This window comes from Heteronotia binoei, chromosome 3 (assembly GCF_032191835.1).
Source record: "Heteronotia binoei isolate CCM8104 ecotype False Entrance Well chromosome 3, APGP_CSIRO_Hbin_v1, whole genome shotgun sequence".
Taxonomy (NCBI): Eukaryota; Metazoa; Chordata; class Lepidosauria; order Squamata; family Gekkonidae; genus Heteronotia; species Heteronotia binoei.
Genome location: NC_083225.1, coordinates 163,090,093 through 163,110,378, shown reverse-complemented (window position 1 = coordinate 163,110,378; position 20,286 = coordinate 163,090,093). Strand labels below are relative to the sequence as shown.

The window sequence follows — 20,286 nt, the reverse complement described above, 5'->3', positions numbered from 1 at the left end:
AATACTGCACATCACTAGCTCTGAAATACCAGATGATAGAACAATACCATTTTATAGCTAATATGCAATATTCACTTGTATTCAAGATTCATGAGAATGTCAGTTCCCATAAAGTAATCACTTTTCTATCTCTAGTTTCTTTGGACATAAATCTGACACGGACTGCATCCAGAACTTAAGCAATATTTTCCAAATGCAGTTATACTATTTTGCAGTTGGAAAATATCAGCTTGGTTCCAAGTACAGATTGCAGACAAAAAAGGGAGGATGAATATAGGACTTATGGGTTGGTGCTATCTAATTTGCTTAGAGAAATGACTGCCCAGAGCTAATGAAAAGAAAATGTAGCATGTTGGAGCCATCATCAGGGCAATTAAAATAACCAGAAGAAGGAGTTTCACTATTTTTTTTTTATTCCAGAAGATGAAACAAATACTAGAACTTCATCACAGGGATAACTAATGAAGCAATCTGACACAAGACACATAAATTCTCATGGCACGTTATCGCATTTCAAAGAACAGACTACCCAATTACTGTGAAAATATTCATCTGAACTGAAAGATGACATGCAAGCTCACCAATATAACATATTTGAAAAGTTGGTTTCTCAACATTTTCAAACTCTCTCTATTGTAATAGGTAATGCTGACAAGAATGGCCAACCTCTCACAGTACTATGAGGATTATTGTCATAATGCTAAAATTAATAATATGTACCTGGTATCTGGATCAAGGGCAGCCAGGGCTTCTTTATCAGCCAACAATTTTCTCAGACTCTGACACAAATCTACATTTGTATTTAATCTAAAAATAAAAAGATTACATGGTCTAATTATTACAAATATAAAATTTATGCAAAGTTTCATCAGGTCTGCAGCAGAGAATGCTTCTGACTTCTTATAAGGGCAGATTTTTTCCCGAAATCACTACTTAAAACACTACCAAATGCTAATATAGCCATAACACAAAATATGTGAGAATAATCATTTCAAACAGCAAATATATGTTGCCAATGGATTGGAGCCAAAGGAGGTATTTCATGGGCACAGCAAACTACAATTTACAGAAGAAGGAAAGGCAATTTCTGTCAGTTCTCTCCTCCTATGGCAGACCCCAAGTTCGTCTCCCATACTGTTTCTAAGGACGTCTTTTCTCTCCAAGGGAGCAAAACTGGAGGAGGGGTCAATGGGCTGAGAATAGGGGGAGGGGAGGCAAGGAAGTCCTGTTTGAAAGGTTCAGTGTCGCTGGTGTTCAATGCAACAAGGTGCTGATGTAGTTTTTAAAGATGAATGGTTTTAGAAAACTACACCGTGCAGTAGTTAAAGTCTGCTAGCTTGGATTATGCTTTACACAGCCATGAAAACTGCTGTCTGCCCACATGAACATTACTGATAGACCCTTGTTCTGAATTTTGAACAAAAGTGATTTTATATTCTACTAAATGTAAAGTGGTGAAAGTTTCTTACAAAGTTCTACTGTTTTTTCCCAGTGCAAATATTTTTTTATTTTATTTTTATTCGATTTATATCCCACCCTACCCATCGAGGCGGGCTCAAAGCGGCTTATAACATGAAATTCTAACAATAAGATTAATATTAAAATACATTAAATAATTTACAGCAGTTAAAACAAGAAAGCAATCTAACAGTGTGCTATTCTACAACCTTCCTTTGCAGTTTTTAGGTACCAGTCAGTTATATGCCAACCGGAAGAGGACTGTCTTACAGGCCCTGCGAAACTGCCCAAGGTTCCGCAGGGCCCTCACCTCTTCCGGTAGCTGGTTCCACCAGCAGGGGGCTGTAATCGAAAAGGCCCTATCCCTGGTTGACTTCATACGGGCCTTCAGATGGCCTTCAGATGGCCCGGGGATTACTAGCAGATTTTGAGAACCAGATCTAAGCAGTCTCTGGGGAACATGTGGGGAGAGACGGTCCCTAAGGTAGTCAAGTCCTAGGCCATATAGGGCTTTAAAGTGATAACCAGGACCTTGTACCGAACCCGGTATATTATTGGCAGCCAGTGCAGTCCCCGGAGCCCAGGCTGAATGTGCTCTCACCTGGGGAGCCCTAATAACAGCCGGGTGGCGGCATTCTGCACTAGCTGCAACTTCCATGTTCGGCACAGGGGCAGCCCCATGTAGAGGGCATTACAGTAGTCCAACCTTGAGGTGACCATTACATGGATCACTGTTGCTAGATCGTCATGTTCCAGGAAAGGGGCCAACTGCCTTGTCCGCCTGAGATGAAAGAATGTGGACTTAGCAGTGGCTGCTATTTGGGCCTCCATTGTCAGAGCAGGGTCCAACAGTACCCCCAAGCTCTTTGACCCTGTGTGCCATTGTCAGTGGCACACCGTCAAAGGCTGGTAGAGGAATTTCCCTTCCCAGGCCACGTCAACCCAAGCAAAGGACCTCTATCTTCGCTGCGTTTAGTTTCAATCTACTCAGCCTGAGCCATCTAGCCACGGCTTGTAACGCCAGGTCCAGATTTTCTGGGATACAGTCAGGCCGGCTGTCCATGAGTAGATAGAGCTGGGTGTCATCAGCATACTGGTGACAACTCAACCCATACCTCTGGGCAAGGGGGCACATGTAGATGTTGAAACAACATCGGGGAAAGCACCGCCCCCTGAGGCACCCCGCAATCAAGCGTGTGCCTCCGGGACAGTTCACCCCTAATCGCCACCCTTTGTCCCTGACAATCGAGGAAAGAGGAAAGCCATTGTAAGGCCAGCCCCTGATCCCCCCGTCGGCGAGACGGCAAGTCAGCAACCGATGGTCAACCGTATCGAATGCTGCCGATAGGTCTAACAGCATCAGTACCGCCGAGCCGCCTTGGTCCAGATGCCGCTGAAGGTCATCCACCAGAGCAACCAGCACTGTCTCCACCCCGTGGCCCGGGCAAAAGCCGGACTGATGGGGATATATACACATACACACACTGTTCAATGTTATTTTGAATGGTAGCTATGAAAATGCCACAGAATTAAATTAAACACATGTTGAAATTTATATATATAAAAAAGGTAGGCACCTGTGCAAGCACTAGTCATTTTTGACTTTGGGGTGACGTTGCATCACGACTTTTTCATGGCAGACTTCTTTTACGGGGTGGTTTGCCATTGCCTTCTCCAGTCATCTACACCAGGGGTGGCCAACGGTAGCTCTCCAGATGTTTTTTGCCTACAACTCCCATCAGCCCCAGCCAGCATGGCCAATGGCTGCAGCTGATGGGAGCTGTAGGCAAAAAAAATCTGGAGAGCTACCGTTGGCCACACCTGATCTACACTTTCCCCCCGGCAAGCTGAGGACTCATTTTACCAACCTCAGAAGGATGGAAGGCTGAGTCAACCTTGAGCTGACTACCTGAACCCAGCTTCTGCCAGGATCAAACTCAGGTTGTGAGCAGAGCTTGGACTGCAGTACTGCAGCTTACCACTCTGTGCCACAGGGGTCTTCATGTTGAAGTAAATGTATTTATAATTAGGATATCAGAATTCTCTTAGTATAAACTAATTGTTTTACTTCTTAATTTGGAAAAAAGGCATCTTCCTGTTTTCATAAAGATTTCAGGACACATTTAGCAGACAACACACTGTACCCAGTATGGTAGTTTTTGTTGCTATTAAGCCTGCTGCCTGTGGAATGCAACAGTTAAGTCAGTTATTAAAGTGACACAATGAATAAAACATACTTTTCTACCATAGTGCCAATGTTTCTGCAGGCATCTTCTGCAGCCTCTCTGAAAGCAAGACTAGGATGAGCAATTTTCACAAAGTCGGCCTGATGTTGTAGAAAAAGAAAGGTCAACAATGACAAGAACGTTTGGTTTGGTATTTACATTAAAGTCTTAAATTCTAGAAAAGTTCTCACAGACCTACACAGTAATGTGAATTTCTTTTTTTTAATTACATCATGTTAACTTTTCACATAACCACAGTCTATGTGGAAGTTTTCCTCCACTTTTCCTCTTTTTATTGCGATCTCCCAGGGACCTGTTCTTGACCCTTTCTCTACACACTGGCATGTATTCCACCTTAAGTTGAAGGAAGTTGTTTCAGCCTAAGGAGCCTGCCTTCAATTTACGCAGCTCTTCCTTCTTAGGCTGAAGGAAGGCGTCAGCTTTGCCTGGTGGAGCGGAAGGATACTTGCCACTGTCCCTCGGTGATCTCATCAAATTCCAAGGGTTACAGTCTCACCTATATGCTGATGACATCCAACTCTCCTTGCCCACCTATGACTTTCCTCCTTCTCAGCCATCTCACATCTCTAATTGCCTGCCTGTTATTTCCATCCAGATATCTCACTACTGTCTCAAACTCAATGGCTATATTCAGACATCATAATAATCCAATACTTAGACTGGATGTCCATGAATCCTGTTTCTTTCCATGAGCATACAATCCTCAACCTTTTCTGTACATGGAGAATACTATAAAAATCCTAGACAGAAAGCAGCTTCAGCTTCAATTACTAGAGGTACAAATGAGTGGGCTAGCCAGTTATTCCTACCTCTCCTCCACTCTAAATCTGGATTAAACCATGGTTTAGAACCCCAGTTTATTAGGGGAAGGGGGGAGCTAACAACCTTTAACCTTACCTTAGGAAAGGTGTTGTACATTCTTATGTTTAATGTTTTCCATACGAGAATGTGCATAAGAGCAGAAAACAACTCAGTTACATAGTCAAACATGAAAATTGGCCATGTCTTCTTTACCATACATTCCCAGATTGAAAAGAAATGACTGGCAGAGGACTCCCAAAATGTGGGCATATAATAAAAAAAAAATGTGCAAAATCTTTACATACAAAAGTGCAGTTTGTTTTGTAGTCTTTGGAGAGGAAATGTCACTGCTGCATAGTGGTTAGACTGCTGAGCTACATGTTTAGCATCATGTATGTATCTCCCACATGTATTTATTTTACCATACACATATATACACACACACTGGAAAATCAGGTTGTTTCTTTAACACAATATCAGGAATTATAACATTATACAAATTCAAGGAAGAACTTTTGACTCCTAGTTTATTCTGACTCCTAGTTTATTCTTACAAGGACCTCAAGCTTTAGCCAAAATGACCAGAACCCAGAATGAGAATAATTTATAATGGGAGCATTAAAACAATACAGAGTTTTTTACACTCCCCTCACCATGGAAAACCAAACTGTACTTTTAATCATAAACAAAGAAGAAAATCCTACTGATAAAAAGTCATTTCAAAATTATAAAAGATGTCTTACTAGATCAGCTACTCTACACAAGGAATCTGATAGTTGATCAAAGATCATTACTATCTCTGGCCCAGGAGGTGTAGCACATGCTTTCTCTACTAGTCGTTCTGTTTCTTGCAATGATTTTTCTTGAGCTTCTTGAAATCCCTCTGGACAATTCAATTCAGGAACACCAAACAGACCCTTTAAAAAAAGGGAGCAAAAGAGACAATAGAATCAAAATAATAAAAAAGACATTCTTTACATTTTCTCCCCCAGTCTCCAGATCGTAAACCTGAATTTTATATTTCTACAGTCTGGTAAGTCTCTTATACAAACATGTAAACGTCTAAAAGAGTGTAACAATTTCTATTACAACACTCCCAACCAAAAAGACAGCTATGTTATGCTCATTTCATCTGCTGATTTGAGGACTATTTCAGTGAGTTTCAATATGGATACCGACATAAAGGTTGTTATTAGAAGGATAAAATGGAGGAAGGGAGAACAAAATCATAAGATTCTAGGTCCCCAGTAAGGGGGGTCACCTCAAGAATAGACTACTGCAATGCCCTCTACAAAGGGCTGCCCTTGAATCAGATCTGGAAGCTGCAGCTGGTGCAGAATGCCGTGGCCAGATTGTTAATGGGGTTCCCACGATCAGAGCACATTCAACCTGTGCTAAATGCAACGCACTGGCTGCCTGTTGTGTTCTGAATCTGTTTCAAAGTGCTAGTGTTGACCTTTAAAGCCTTATATGGCCTGGGACCTGTCTGTCTGCGGGACTGCCTTTCTCCACGTTCCCCAGAGAATACTGCGCTTGAGGACTCAGAAACGCCTTTTAATTCCCAGGCCAAGGGAGGTCAGGCTGAGCTCCACCAGGGCCTTCTCTGTAGCAGTGCCGATATTATGGAACACCCTTCCGGAGACCATCAGGGCCCTGTGGGATCTCTCCCAATTTCTCAGGGCCTGTAAAATTGAATTCAGGCTGGCATATAACATCTAAACCAAATTATTAAAAATTATTAAACCAGGAGAGGTCTGCTGACCCGCCTGGATCTGACCATTTTTCATCAGCTGACCCACCTGGATCTGACTACTGTTTACCAGCATCTATAACATCGCCTCTAAGGAACACCAACAGTTACTGTACAACTGAAATGAATTTTTAGAAAATTGTATACTATTCTGATGTATAACACCATGATGTTTTTATATTTTTAAGGTTTAAATTGATGCACTATCAATACAGTACTAACAATGTTTTTTGATGCCACTCTGGATTGTTAGCCACCCTAAGTCCACTTGCAGAAAGAGCGGGATATAAACTTGATATAATAAATAAATACTATAGTCATCATTGATTCAACATGTCCCTTGGAGCAAAGCAAAAGTGAATAACTATAAATGAACTCCAGTGGCTGTTACAGCTTTCTAGAGCTGAATCACATAGCAGCCAAGGTTGTAGATGACACCAAATTATTCAGGATGATGAAAATCAATGCTGGTTGCGAAGAGCTCCAACAGGACCTCCACAAACTGGGTGAGTGGACAACAGTGTGGCAAATGAAGTTCAGTGTTGGTAAGCGTAAAGTGATGCACACTGGGACTAAAAATCACAGCTTCAAGGATAGGCTAATGGGGTCTGAACATGCTGGGATTGAGCGGCAAAAAATTTGTTGCAGTGGTGAAAACGGCAAACCCTGCAAGAAATTTATTAGGAAGGGACTGACTGATATTGTAATGCCCCATAGATCTATGGTGTAGCCTCATTTGGAATACTGTTCTGATTACCATGTTTCAAAAAGGACACTGCAGAGTTGGAAAAAGTACAGAGGAGGGAAACCAAGATGATTCGGGGGTTGGAGCATCATCCCTATGAGGAAAGGCTGAAGTTTGGGACTTTTCCGTTTAGAAAAGAGACAACTACTGGGGGGGGGGGAGACATGATAAAGATTTATAAAATTAGGCATGAGATGGAGAGAGTTGACAAAGAGGAATTTTTCTCTGTCTCCCAAAACACTAGAACTTGAGTGCATCTAATGAAACGGATAGGCAGTAGGTTCAGGATGGAAAAAAGAAATTCTACTTAACACAGAGAGTGATTAAAATGTGGAATTCAATACCAGAGGATGTAGTGATGGCCACAGGAATAAACAGCTTTAAAAGAGAATGAGATAGATTCATGGAGGATAAGTCTATCAAGAGAGCAAGTTTGGTGTAGTGGTTAAGTGCGCGGACTCTTATCTGGGAGAACCGGGATTGCTTCCCCACTCCTTCACTTGCAGCTTCTGGAATGTCCTTGGGTCAGCCACAGCTCTTGCAAAAGTTGTCCTTGAAAGGGCAGGTGCTGTGAGAGCTCTATCAGCTCCATGTACCTCACAGGATGTGGGGGAGGAAGGTAAAGGAGATTGTGATTGCTCTGAGATTCAGAGTGAAGGGCAGGATATAAATCCAATATCTTCTTCTATCAATGGCTACTAGCCATGGTGGCTGAGGGGAACCTCCACATTCAGAGGACCTAAGCCTATGAATCTCAGAACCAGGAGACAACAACAGGGGAAAGCCTCAGTCTCTTTGCCTTGTTGTTGTCTGTCCAGAGGAACTGTTGGCTACTGTGTAAGACAGGATACTGGATTAGATGGACCACTGGTCTGAACCAGCAGGACTCTCATTGGGATCTTAATTGTTAAATCTGGATATCTTTAACAGCTTTATGACAGACAGGGTAATCACTATAGGAATTATGCTAAAGCTGAAATAGTCTCAAAAGAGAATGAATGGCTGGAGGCCACACCAAAGAACATGCCTAGCTAGTTCCTGGCTCTGGATTGGAGACCTGGGACTCCTATGTAAACTACCTTGAATTCCACCATGGAAGAAAAGTGGAGCATAACAGCAACAGGAAAGAAAAGGTCCCCTGTGGAAGCACCAGTCGTTTCCAACTCTGGGGTGACATTACTTTCACAATGTTTTCATGGTGGACTTTTTACAGGGTGGTTTGCCATTGCCTTCCCCAGTCATCTATGCTTCCCCCCCCCCCCAACCCCAACAGCAAGCTGGGTACTCATTTACCGACCTTGGAAGGATGGAAGGCTGAGTCAACCTCGAGCTGGCTACCTGAAAACTCAGCTTCCACCCGGGATCAAACTCAGGTCGTGAGTAACAGGCACATAAAAACACAGGAACCTCACCCCCAAGTTATTCTGTCATGGAAGCCCTACCCCAGAGATGTAACAAGGGCAAGGCAACTGAGGCACTTGTCTGGGGTTAACAAAGCTAAGGGGGAATATAAAAAGTACATAGCTAAACTAAATGTTGTGTTATTATTATTCTTATTATTTCTACATTAACCTTTATACCAAAACACCTACTTTCATAACTAGCTAATTTTGCATGCAAAAATATAAGATTGCACCCACTATACTTTCATAGTATATAGCGGGTGCAATCTTTCATGCTTCCCTCCGTGCAAAATTGGCTCTGCCCTGAGTAAGCTCAGACCCGCGCGGGTACTTTATGACTTCAGCTGCGACGGAAAGGCGCCCCGTTACCGCGTCCCTCCCGCTCAGCCCCCCGACACCCTTCTTTTAACGTGAAATGGGGAGGCTCGGCTGAGCCCAAAAAGGGAACAAATGGAAGGTAACCTCGACAGCCTCTCACCGTTTTGTTCCCCAGCTCCCACCGGTGCTGCTGCGGCTGTTGCTGGGCATTGAAGGCAGCGCCCACCGGGGACCAGCTGGTGCTGACCCGTCGCTTGGTCCTGCAGCCGCCGACCCAGCTCAGGCCGCTCACGGCCGTCCGCGCCACCCCCCTCCAGCCAGCCAGCATGACGAAGGCGGCACCTCAGCAGTCCTCCAGATTAGAGCCCCGCGCGGCTGCCGCCGGCAAAAGCTGCACCGCGCAAGGACCGGCGACTTGCCCGCCGCTGCTTTGCTAGTTCCGGGTTCAGCCTGTGAACTCTGACGCGACCAGGCGTGAGGAGGAGCTTTTAGCTGAGCTTGCTCGCTTCTCTCGCCTCTCCCCTTTTTATAGCTCCCAACGCTGGGTGGTGAAGGAAGAGAGCGGCTCGCCTCGGAGTCCTTTAAAGGGACCCTCTGAACGAGGAGGTCTGGTCGTTGTTTTTGTGACGTTTCGCTAGGGCTTGTTTACGCAGGCTGTGATGGGGGTCAGAACCGTCAGTACCCCTTCAGAAACTGCAATGATGAGTCGATTTTTTAAAATCAATTTATTTTAAAGATGAAAAACAGTTCTCCAACCACAAAGAGAGAGAGAAAGAGAGCATCTCTCAGAGGTTGTAGATTCTTGTATTGGTTCAAGCAAAAAATAGAAGCCATTGAATTTATTTCCCCAGGAAGACTAAAATTCTGTTACTGTTATTGACATTATCTTTGTTGATCTTAATAAAGGTATAAAGTGGTTTTGTGTTTTGAATTTTACCTAAAAGGAGGGTCTTTGGGAATTTAGAGAAGCGTTACATTTCCCCTACAGACTATCTGAGGTGGTACATGTTGCACTCCCGCTTCAAAACTCTTACTGCTTTGTTTTGATAGATAAACTAGGAGTTTCATTGCAGCCCAGTTTAGTCAGAAACTTCACGGATAAGTGTACATTAGGACTACATTATTATTTTAATTTTTTGTCAAATGGTTCCCATCCCTCCCACCAAAGTCGACCTCAAATTACAACTCATGCCATGTTTAACATTAAAAATAATGTGAGCAGCAAGTGTTTTGTCCTACTGTCCCGAATAATATGAAACCAAAGGTTCATCGGGTTCAGCACTCTATTTCGTAACCTACCACTCCACTAAGGTTGGAAGCCTTCCTTTAAGGGAAAGAGCCACTAGTTGTAGGAAAGCCCCTTTCTCCACCCTAAGTGAGATAGTGCTGTCTATTTCTTACAGTTGCCAAGAAAAACACAAAGGGAATAGCCCTGGCTGCTTTATTGCAGCTGTCATTCAGAGTGGCATATTTTTTCAAACATGGCAAGTTGGCAACTCTCCATTAATTGGTTCTTAACCCCTCTTAAAGTCAGGTGCCACCATCACAACCTGGCATGGCATTTACATCAAAGCAAATTCCATGAGTGATGGTGAGCTTCCCCTCCCATGCAGTCTTTAAGCAGTGGCTGAATGAACACTTGTCAGGGATGGTCTAGGCCAGTGTTTTTGGTTTGCAGGGTCATGACCCGGTACCGGGCCACGGAAGACTCACTACCAGGTCACAAGAAAAGCCAAAGCTAGCCTTGCCCTGTCTCTGTGTTGTGCAGAGAAAAGCTGGGCTGCCTCTCCTTCCTTCTCCCCTGCTCCCAGTGTTTGAGAGAAATGCTGTTATCCATTGGCACTTTAGACCCAAGAAGTGTTCTTCAAGGTATGAGCTTTCATGTGCCTTGCAGTATGTTCTTTTGGAGAGATTTCCCCAGGAGTCCTGGGTGGCAAAGAAGGGAGTGTGTGTGTTTTCAGCCAGGAGGGGCAGGGATTGGACATTCCAGTAGCTATTTTTTTTTTTTTTACCAAATGAACCCTGGGCAGAATTTTTGCTAACTGGGGTCATCTGATGGTAAAGAAGGCCTTTTTTTCCCTTTGCCCCTCCCCCCTTTCATTCTTTCTCTGCAAGTGATGCTCTGTCTGTATTCTTGGTGCTGGGAGGGGGGAAAGCAACAGTGGGAGGGCTTCTAGTGCCCTGGCCCCACTGGTGGACATTCTGGTGCTTTTTGGGCATTGTATGAGGGAATTTTGGACTGGATAGTCCACTGGCCTGATCCAACATGGCTCCTCTTATGTTTATGTTCTTTCTTTCCATGTCTTTTCTTTTCTTTTCTTTTTTTCCCTTTCCTTTCCATTCTTTCCCTTTCTCTTTCTTTCTTTCCTTCCGTTTTTACTGGCTGAAACTTTTCTGTTCATCATACTGGTGTTGCAGACATAGGAGTTCTGCCAGTGAAAAGTTGGCACCCCCAGTTGTAGCCAGGTGGTCTTCTATGAGATTTCTGTGTGAGTGAGTGAGAGTAAGAGGTGTGGGGCAGAAAGAGATTATTGGAGATTACTGCAGTATATCTCAACAGCACTGGAAGAGATGATACTATGAACTTGGCATCATTTTACTGGTCCTGCTTTTAACAGCTGTCTGACACCAAAATTAAACTCCTCTGTAGCTATTAAAAGGGATGAAAGTAGTTCACTGGTTAAGTATCTGCACAACAGGTTGCTTTTAAAGGCATGGGAAACACAGCCAGTAAAAAGCTCCAAGCCCTTCAGAAATACCCTTTTTGAGATAACTGCAGAACTTCATATAACTTGAAATTAATTCATTAATCAGTACAATTCTCTGCTACCTTTCACAGCAATTTCCCAGTGTTTCAAGCAAAGAAAAGTATGTAAAATAGCTGTCGAAAGATTTTCTTGAAACCAAGCAAGCTTGGTTGTAGCTTGAGACAGTGTTCCAGTAGTAGCAGCTGAAGGAAGGGCCTACTAAATGTATCAGCATATTTTGAGGTAGAGCAGCTGCCAGGGCCCAGTGTGGGTGGTACACCGTGCTGCATTCCTGATGGCAATGGCAACAGCACTCCCAACTGCATACACTGACCAGTGCTGTTGAAGAAGGGATGTGTAGGTGGTGCAGGCAATTGAATATGGGCATTAGGAGTGCTCGCAAGCTGGAAAAGAATACACAAACAGATAGGTGCATGCAGGTGTGGGGGTGAAAAGAGACGACCGCCCACTTTCCACTCCCATTTTGGCTTAGCATGAATTTCAGAGAGATTTTTCTGAAAATGAATTTACTTCCGAAGAAGAGGCAGGTTTGGGAGAGTGCCCTGGAAGTGACGTCACAGGAAAAGGTGGAGTTTTGGTTCAATGTGCCCCAGAAGTGACATCACTTGGTCCTTGACACCACAGGAAATGACATAATTCCTGTCTCCCGGCTCCACCCCCAAAGGCTCCTGGGTCCACCCCCAAATTTTAGTGGGCCACGAAGGAGGTGTAAAAATAACTGGGCCACAGGAAAGAAAAGTTTGGGAAACCCTGGTCTAGACTGATCCTGCATTGAGCAGGAGGGTGGACTAGATTCCCTGTATGGCCCCTTCCAACTCTGGGATTCTATGAAACGTTATGTAAACCTTGCACCAATCTAAATTGATTCAGAATCTATAATTTTACCTATTAGGAAACCCCTAAATTACTAGTTTTTTTCCAACGCTATTTACCTCTGAAATTCTATTTTTCAAGTATTTAAATCTTGTTTACCATGTAACAAAAGTAAAGACGAAAAGCCCATTTTGAGCATTTAAAATATCTTTTAAAAACAGAAGTAATTAAATCTGAGCTGCTTTCATGTTCCATTAGCTGGTGCACTATTAAGCACAAAATGATTGTGCTGCCCAAATCCATCAACCTACTAAATAAATTAATCTTGTTCTGTCTTTACTTGCTTCTCCCATGTCTCTATTATCAGAAAAGCCCACTCATCAGTTTTAATCTTCTGCTGCAGATTTTTTTATCCCTTTGAACATTAGGAGCAATTAGACCATGTTGGATTTTTTTTTGAAGAATTGCAGATTTATACCCCGCCCTTCTCTCTGAATCAGAGACTCAGAGCGGCTCACAATCTCCCATGTCTTCTCCCCCCACAACAGACACTCTGTGAGGTGGGTGGGGCTGAGAGGGCTCTCACAGCAGCTGCCCTTTCAAGAACAACCTCTGCCAGCACTATGGCTGACCCAAGCCCATGCTTGCAGGTGCAAGTGGAGGAGTGGGGAATCAAACCCGATTCTCCCAGATAAGAGTCCACTCACTTAACCACTACACCAAACTGGCTCTCACAGCATTATCGCAAATTAGAAAATGAATGAGAATATGTCATTATGCATGATGCTTCTTTTGTTTCCTCCTTTTCTGATATTTAAATGCTGTTTTATTGTATCAGAAAACAATTAGTGAAAAGAATTTAGTTGTGATCACTTTTTTTCTTCATAGGATTATGTCTTGTAGAATCACAGATGACACATGAAAAAAATGAACTCCCTTCCAGTGATGCTATGTGAGGTGGAACATAATATTTCAACTACAGGATTTACTTTACACCTGTTAATTCTGACATTCTGGTACTCTATACTTGTTTTTGCACCTGTTACTTAAAATTTTCCAATGTGTATGAAACTACATGGCCTTTTATTTTAAATGCAGTTGTGTTTGACTATGCCAGATTCATTAAAGCTGGATGATGATTTCTAATCCCAGTTAATTTAATGAGAAGTATACTGACTGGATCCCAGACCTGAAAGTCTTTGTACACTTGATTTCACAGGAACTGTGCATACAGATTCCTGAATACACAACTATGCCAGGCTCTTTACTGCTGTACCATTAAAAGCTACGCTGAAGGGAAAATCCTACTTGGTGTGGTTTCTGCTGTCATTACAGCATTTTATTAATGGTGAAAAGTTTGCCTCTGTGAACTCCTGAAGATACTAAGATCACAATCCTAAAGGGGGCGGGCAGAAAGTTCTTTGGGAGCAGACGATCCGCTACACGGGCGCAAGAAGTATTTGCGCCCACGTATGGCTGGCGCCGCCACAGCAGAGGGGAGTTATGTGCGCGTGGGGCCGCCAGAACACCGCTCTGCCCGAGAGCTGCAACTGAACATTGGCGGAAGTGAGGCGGAGTGCAGCGCTCAGGCGGAGGGGAGGGTGGAGTTGGGGGCACGGCCAGGCTTAGGCAGCTCCCTGAGCAGTTTGGACCATGACACGCCCCCCCCAAGAGGCGCAACGTTATGTCTGCAAAAATAGCAGCGTGCCCCATAGGCACTCATTGAAATAAAAAACCAAGGTCGGCTCCGCCACTGCGGAAGCTTGCAAACCCCTTAGGGAGCGTGTAATTGCCTCACCAATCCCCTCACGCCTCAGGCTGATGAGCCCCCTCCCCAGCACCCGATCGCGTCCCCCCCCCTCCTAGAAATACTTCCGCTCTGGCCTCGCATGACTCAGTTATTAGGGACAGCTTCACATGGCGGGAAGTTCTGCCAAGGATCTCCCAGCCATATGGACTTAGAGCGAGGGACAGGCAGGCACGTTGGTGACAGGTTTTGCACTGCATGGTTGCTTTGACAGTATCTTTGACTTGCGAGGGGGAGAGCGAGGTCTCTCCCCTGGGGCTAACTGCTCTTGTTTCCAGGTCTCCAAAGGTTCCAGGCTCCCGGAGGCTCTGCATGCGAGGACTGTCGCCCATGGCTGGGTAAGTTGCACTGTACACCCCCACTGTCCTCTCCCTCCCCTTGCTCTTGACCGCCTGGTGTGCGAGCATCTCTAGCACTTGAACAAGGTAGTGGGCTCCGGCAGGGGGCATTTGCTGATCCCGCTCCTTTGGGCTGCTGCCTGCTCCCTTCCCTTGGTCTGCCCTCTGCCACGCTCCCAACCCCTGGCAGGGACGGGGGTGGTGGCAGCTGCCCCAGTGTGGGGAGGTGCATCAGAGACAGTCCCTTTAAGAGAGCACTCAGCTGGAATGCAGCCTGTTCCTCTACCTTCTGCCCCTGCAGGTGCTCTTGATCTCTGTCTCCATTTTGCAGGTGGGAATCCAACACAGAGGCTTCAGCGTGTGTCGCTCCACCTCCCCTCCACTCCCTCAGCTGCTTCTGCCCGCCACTCTGAATGGAGCCCCGCCCACAGCGAGATTGCCCAGCACGCACCAGGGAAACTGTTGCACTCTGTTCTGGAAAAAGTCTTTGTACACTTGATTTCACAGGAACTGTACATACAGATTCCTGAATACACAACTATGCCAGGCTCTTTACTGTTGTACCATTAAAAGCTACGCTGAAGGGAAAATCCTACTTGGTGTGGTTTCTGCTGTCATTACAGCATTTTATTAATGGTGAAATGTTTGCCTCTGTGAACTCCTGAAGATACTAAGATCACAATCCTGATGGCCTCTCAGGTGCGGGCTTTCCACCCCCTAGCCCAGTCACATGCAACAGGCTGGCCAATCCCGTGGTCCTGCGTGAGCCTGTACCTCCCCCACCCCCGCCTTGGCAGCAGGCCAATGGCGTGTGCATGGGCCGAATCACCATGGCGATGGGTTCTCTCTCGCTCGTCGGGCTTGTGCTCCCCCTCCACATGTGGTGTGGCGTTTCCCCTTTGGGAGCTGACTGTGGCCGCCTACACTAGTTCTGCACTCAAGCGCAGAACACGGCGGTTCTCTGAATTGGGCTGTCTGGACCTCACAATCCTAAATCATCATGATATGTTTATTGTCTATGTATAATTGCTATGCATAGCAGCCCAGATAGACCAGTTTAGCCCAAGCTCATTAGAACTTGGAAGCTAAGCAGGGTTGGCCACATTAAGTTGTTGGATGGGAGACCACCAAGAAAGGCCAGGGGTGCTATGCAAATAAAGTACATGGCAAGCCATCTTCACTGATCTCTTGCCTTGAATACCCTGTGGATGTGGTCGTTGTAAGTCAGCTGTGACTTGACAGAAGGAAGAACTCTTGGTTTTATGGCAGTTGAATGAATAATGTGTTCATTATTCATTCAACTGCCATATAGCCAAGAGTTCTTCCTTCTCTTCAATGTCATTTGCAATTGATTCTCTCAAAGTAAAATTTCTACATAGAACTACAGTTCCATTTGCTACATCTAGGAAAGAATACAGAATCATGGAGTTGGAAGGGACCTCCAGGGTCATCCAGTCCAACCCCCTGCACAATGCAGGAAATTCACAGATACCTTTCCCACATGCATACATCCCCAGTGATCCCTGCTCCATGCACAGAAGATGGAAAAAACTTCCAGGATCCCTACTATTGCCAATTTGCAATAAAAATAGACCAGTATTGCCAGTTTGCAGAAAGTTTGTAAAGCTTTCTTTACCTTTCATTCATCTCTTTCCTAGTTTTTATGGTTAGGCTCTGCCATCCACATGCATCCCACAATTGCTGAAGCAAATGGGTTTATATCCCACCCCAGAGCAAGCAGGGAAGGACACGAACGACAGAGCCTGGCTGTCATGGGTGCTGGGGACCCTGCAGAGGAAGTTGAGTCTGACGAGGAAACTGTGCCCCTGCCACCTGCACCAGTGCCCCTGCCTCCTGCTGGAGAAGATCCCAGCCCCCCTGCCTCGCCCTCTCGGGTGGCTCGTGTGCGTGACCGCCTCCGGCAGGACCTCAGGGATCGGAGGAGGGCGGCACGCTCACAAGCAAGACGCTCCCTGAGCCCTGAGTTCTGAGAGGATTCTGGCCCTCCTAAGAGCAAGGATGCTTGAGTTATGACAGGATCCTGGCTGCCTCCCTGAGCCAGCAATTAGCCCAAACGGGCAACAGCCAGCAGAGGGCTATATAGCTGTGGGCTTTGGGAGGAGGCTTTGTGGAAGCAACTAGTCATCTCCCTGACATCCTAGCATCCACTCCGGCTTGACTTTGGTTCCTGACTCCCTGACTTTGCCTGTTGACTTCTGGACTCCCTGACCTCGGCTTCTGGACCTCGGACCTGCGATACTTGTACACTGATTTGGATTTGGCGCCTCAGACCCTCCGGCTTACTGGCTACAGACCTCGGACTGCCTCTGGACTTTGCCTGACCCGGCCCCAGCCGTGACAGATTGCTTCCACCAGACAAACACCCACTCCACAGGATGGATGCTGAAGCAAGTGAAACCACAGAACTACTGGCTGCGCTCCAAGCCCAGGTACAGCAGCTAACACAGGCAGTAGTGCACTTGCAGCAACAACCTGCGGCCAGTGCTCCAGCCAAGTGCCCAGTTTCCCCACCTGACAGATTTGGGGGTGCCGTGGAAGAATTTCCTGCCTTCCTAGCACAGTGTCGGCTGTACTTTGAACTGAGAGCACGGGACTTCCTCAATGACAAGACAAAGGTGTGTTTCATCATCAGTCTGTTAAAGGGGCAGGCGGCCAAATGGGCCACACCCTTGCTGGTCGCATCCTCTCCCCTACTAACTAATTACCAAGGGTTTGAGGCCCACCTGTCTGCTGCTTTCTCTAGCCCAGTCCAAGCAGCCACAGCCAACCGGAAGATCAGGGCACTGAAACAAGGCAAATCCTCGGTGGCTCAGTATGCCACCGAATTCAAGCTCCTGGCCCAAGACTTGGCGTGGAATGAGGCTGCCCAGATGGACCAGTTTACCGAGGGGTTGGCAGAGGAGGTCCTGGATGAACTGGCCAGGGTGGAGCCACCACCCACGCTTCAACAACTTATCACCCTCTGCCTCCGCATCGATGGCCGCCTGGAAAGTCGCCGCCAAGCCAAGACCAGAGGGCGCCAGCTCCCTGCGCCGTGCCACTTGGCTCCTCGCCCATCCTCAGCTCGTACCAGCGCCGAGGACGAGCCTATGCGGCTTGGAGCTGCTCGACCCTGCCTGACCCCAGAGGAAAAGGCCAGACGCCGCACACAGAATCTGTGCCTCTACTGCGGCACGGCAGGCCACTATGCCTCTGGCTGCCCTGCTAAGCATCAGATACCCGGGCCTTCACCGCCACCGCCGCCAAAAGGGCAGCCCCAGGCGTAAGTGGACCCCCCAGCCTGGGGCGACTAGCTGGGTCCTCCGAACAGCGGGCTGATACCCCGGGCCCGTTCCTGCTACCAGTCAAACTCCGTCTGCCTGACGAACGCTGGCTGTTCGTGTATGCCATGCTGGACTCGGGAGCAGCCCACTGTTTTATAGATGCCGCCTTTGTAAAACAGCACCAGATCCCGGTGCAGACAAAAGAGACTCCGTCGCTGGTGGAGGCTATTGACGGGCGCCTCCTCCGTTCTGGGCCTGTCACCCAGGAGACCTGTCCCATCACCTTCCACGTCCAGCAGCACCAAGAACAGCTGCAGTTTAATGTCGCCCGCATGCCTCGCTTCCCACTGATTCTGGGCCTTTCCTGGCTGAAGCTGCACAACCCCATCGTGGACTGGGCCCAGCAGGAACTACGTTTCCAAGACCCATGCCCCCATCTGACTCCTCCCACCACTCTGGCAGCTGGCATCCCGAGTGGTGGTCCTCAGCTCCCTCAGAAGTATGCGGATTTCGCCGATGTCTTCGAAGAGACGGGAGCGGATCAGCTTCCCCCTCACCGGCCCTATGACTGTGCCATTGACTTGGTACCTGGGGCACCACTCCCGGTGGGGCGTCTGTACCCAATGTCGGAGCCTGAGTTGGCCGCTCTGCGAGACTTCCTAGATAAGAACCTGAAACGCGGCTTCATCCGACCCTCGACCTCTCCCCTGTCTGCTCCAGTCCTCTTCGTGAAGAAGAAAAGTGGGGAGCTCCGGCTGTGCAATGATTACCGGGCCCTGAACAAGATCACCATCCGCGACCGGTACCCTCTACCACTGATCCCTGAACTCTTGGATCGCTTAAAGGGGGCCCAAATCTATACCAAGCTGGACCTCCGTGGAGCGTACAATTTGGTGCGCATACGACCTGGAGACGAATGGAAGACCGCATTTGGGACCCGGTACGGGCAGTACGAGCACCTGGTGATGCCCTTCGGATTGACCAACGCCCCCGCTGTCTTCCAGAGGTTCATGAACGACATATTCCGGGACCTGCTCGACCGCTTCGCAATCATATATCTAGATGACATCCTAATTTACTCCCGCAATCCTGCCCAGCACGCCGAGCACGTCCGCCAGGTCCTGCAGCGCCTACGAACCCATGGCCTCTACGCCAAGCTGGAGAAGTGCGACTTCGACCTGCGCTCTGTCGAGTTCCTCGGTCACATTGTGTCCCCGCAAGGGATCCTCATGGACCCGAAAAAAGTAGAAGCGGTCCTGACCTGGCAGGCTCCTCAGAATCGCAAAGACCTGCAGCGATTCCTTGGTTTTGCCAACTACTATCGGCAATTCATCCCGGCCTATGCCTCCCTGACAACACCCCTGACTCAACTACTCCGCCCCAAAGAACCCTTCTGCTGGTCCCCAGAGGCCGATAACGCCTTCTCCACCCTGAAGACCCGTTTTGCCACCGGGCCACTCCTGAGATACCCTGACCCCCAGCTTCCCTTTACGGTGGAAGCTGATGCCTCCAACGTGGCCCTGGGAGCAGTGCTGTCCCAGCGCGAGGAGCCGTCTCAGCCACTCCAGCCCTGCGCCTATTACTCGCGCCAGCTCACGGCTGCGGAAAGGAACTATACCATCTGGGAGAGGGAGTTGCTCGCGATCAAGGCGGCTTTTGAGGTTTGGAGGCACTACCTCGAAGGGGCTCGCCACCCTGTTCAAGTGCTCACTGACCACCGGAACCTAGAGCACCTCCAGACCACCCGCCGTCTCAACCAGCGCCAGATCCGGTGGTCCCTATTCTTCTCTCGCTTTGACTTCCGGATCTCCTACATCCCCCATACCCAGAACCGGAAAGCAGACGCGCTGTCCCGGAAACCGGAATACGCCCCTGCTTCAACTGAGGCCGCGCCCGCTGCTCCCATCCTGCCGCCCTCAGTATTTGCAGCCACCTCCACTTCACCCACACTCGTGGAGGACATTCGTGCTAGCCAGGCCAACGATCCCTGGGTCCAGCAACACCTCCAGGCACTCCAAGACGACTCAGCAGGCGAGTTCACGACTCGAGGCGGTCTCTTGCTACACCGCGAACGCCTCTATGTGCCGCCCGGGCCCTTGCGGGCAGAAGTGCTACGCCTGACTCATGACTCGTTACCCGCCGGGCACTTTGGACAGCATAAGACCACCCACTTGCTGACGCGAGAATTCTGGTGGCCACGAGTGCGCTCCGATGTTGCCCGCTATGTCAGCTCCTGTGATGTCTGTCGGCGGGCCAAAGACGTCCCGGCCAAACCCTCGGGGTTGTTACAGCCCTTGCCCGCACCCTCAGGACCCTGGGACACCATCTCGATGGACTTCATTACAGAACTCCCACGATCCAAAGGTCAGACTTGCATCTTGGTGGTCATCGACCTATTTACCAAGATGGCCCACTTCATTCCGTGTCCGAAACTTCCCACAGCTCAGGAGACAGCCCAGCTCTACCTGCAACACATCTTTCGTCTGCACGGACTCCCAGCCCACCTGATCTCAGACCGGGGCCCCCAGTTCTCCTCTCGGTTCTGGCAAGCCCTC

At 47.7% G+C, this 20,286-nt stretch overlaps 2 protein-coding genes across 2 annotated transcripts in view; one reads left to right on the top strand and one right to left on the bottom strand.

Annotated features, from left to right (window-relative positions):
- The window catches only part of MIPEP (mitochondrial intermediate peptidase), a 66,886-nt gene extending 57,665 nt beyond the window's left edge, over positions 1–9,221 (bottom strand). Inside the window, exons 1-4 of the mRNA XM_060234792.1 lie at positions 8,882–9,221; positions 5,249–5,422; positions 3,696–3,784; positions 721–807 (exon numbers count right to left, since the gene is read on the bottom strand). Coding sequence (XP_060090775.1) covers positions 721–807; positions 3,696–3,784; positions 5,249–5,422; positions 8,882–9,049 — 518 coding nt within the window. The 5' untranslated portion in view covers positions 9,050–9,221. The remainder of the gene's footprint in view (positions 1–720; positions 808–3,695; positions 3,785–5,248; positions 5,423–8,881) is intronic.
- Positions 1–20,286, top strand: part of TNFRSF19 (TNF receptor superfamily member 19) — a 231,980-nt gene that overhangs the window by 184,965 nt on the left and 26,729 nt on the right. The window lies entirely within an intron of this gene.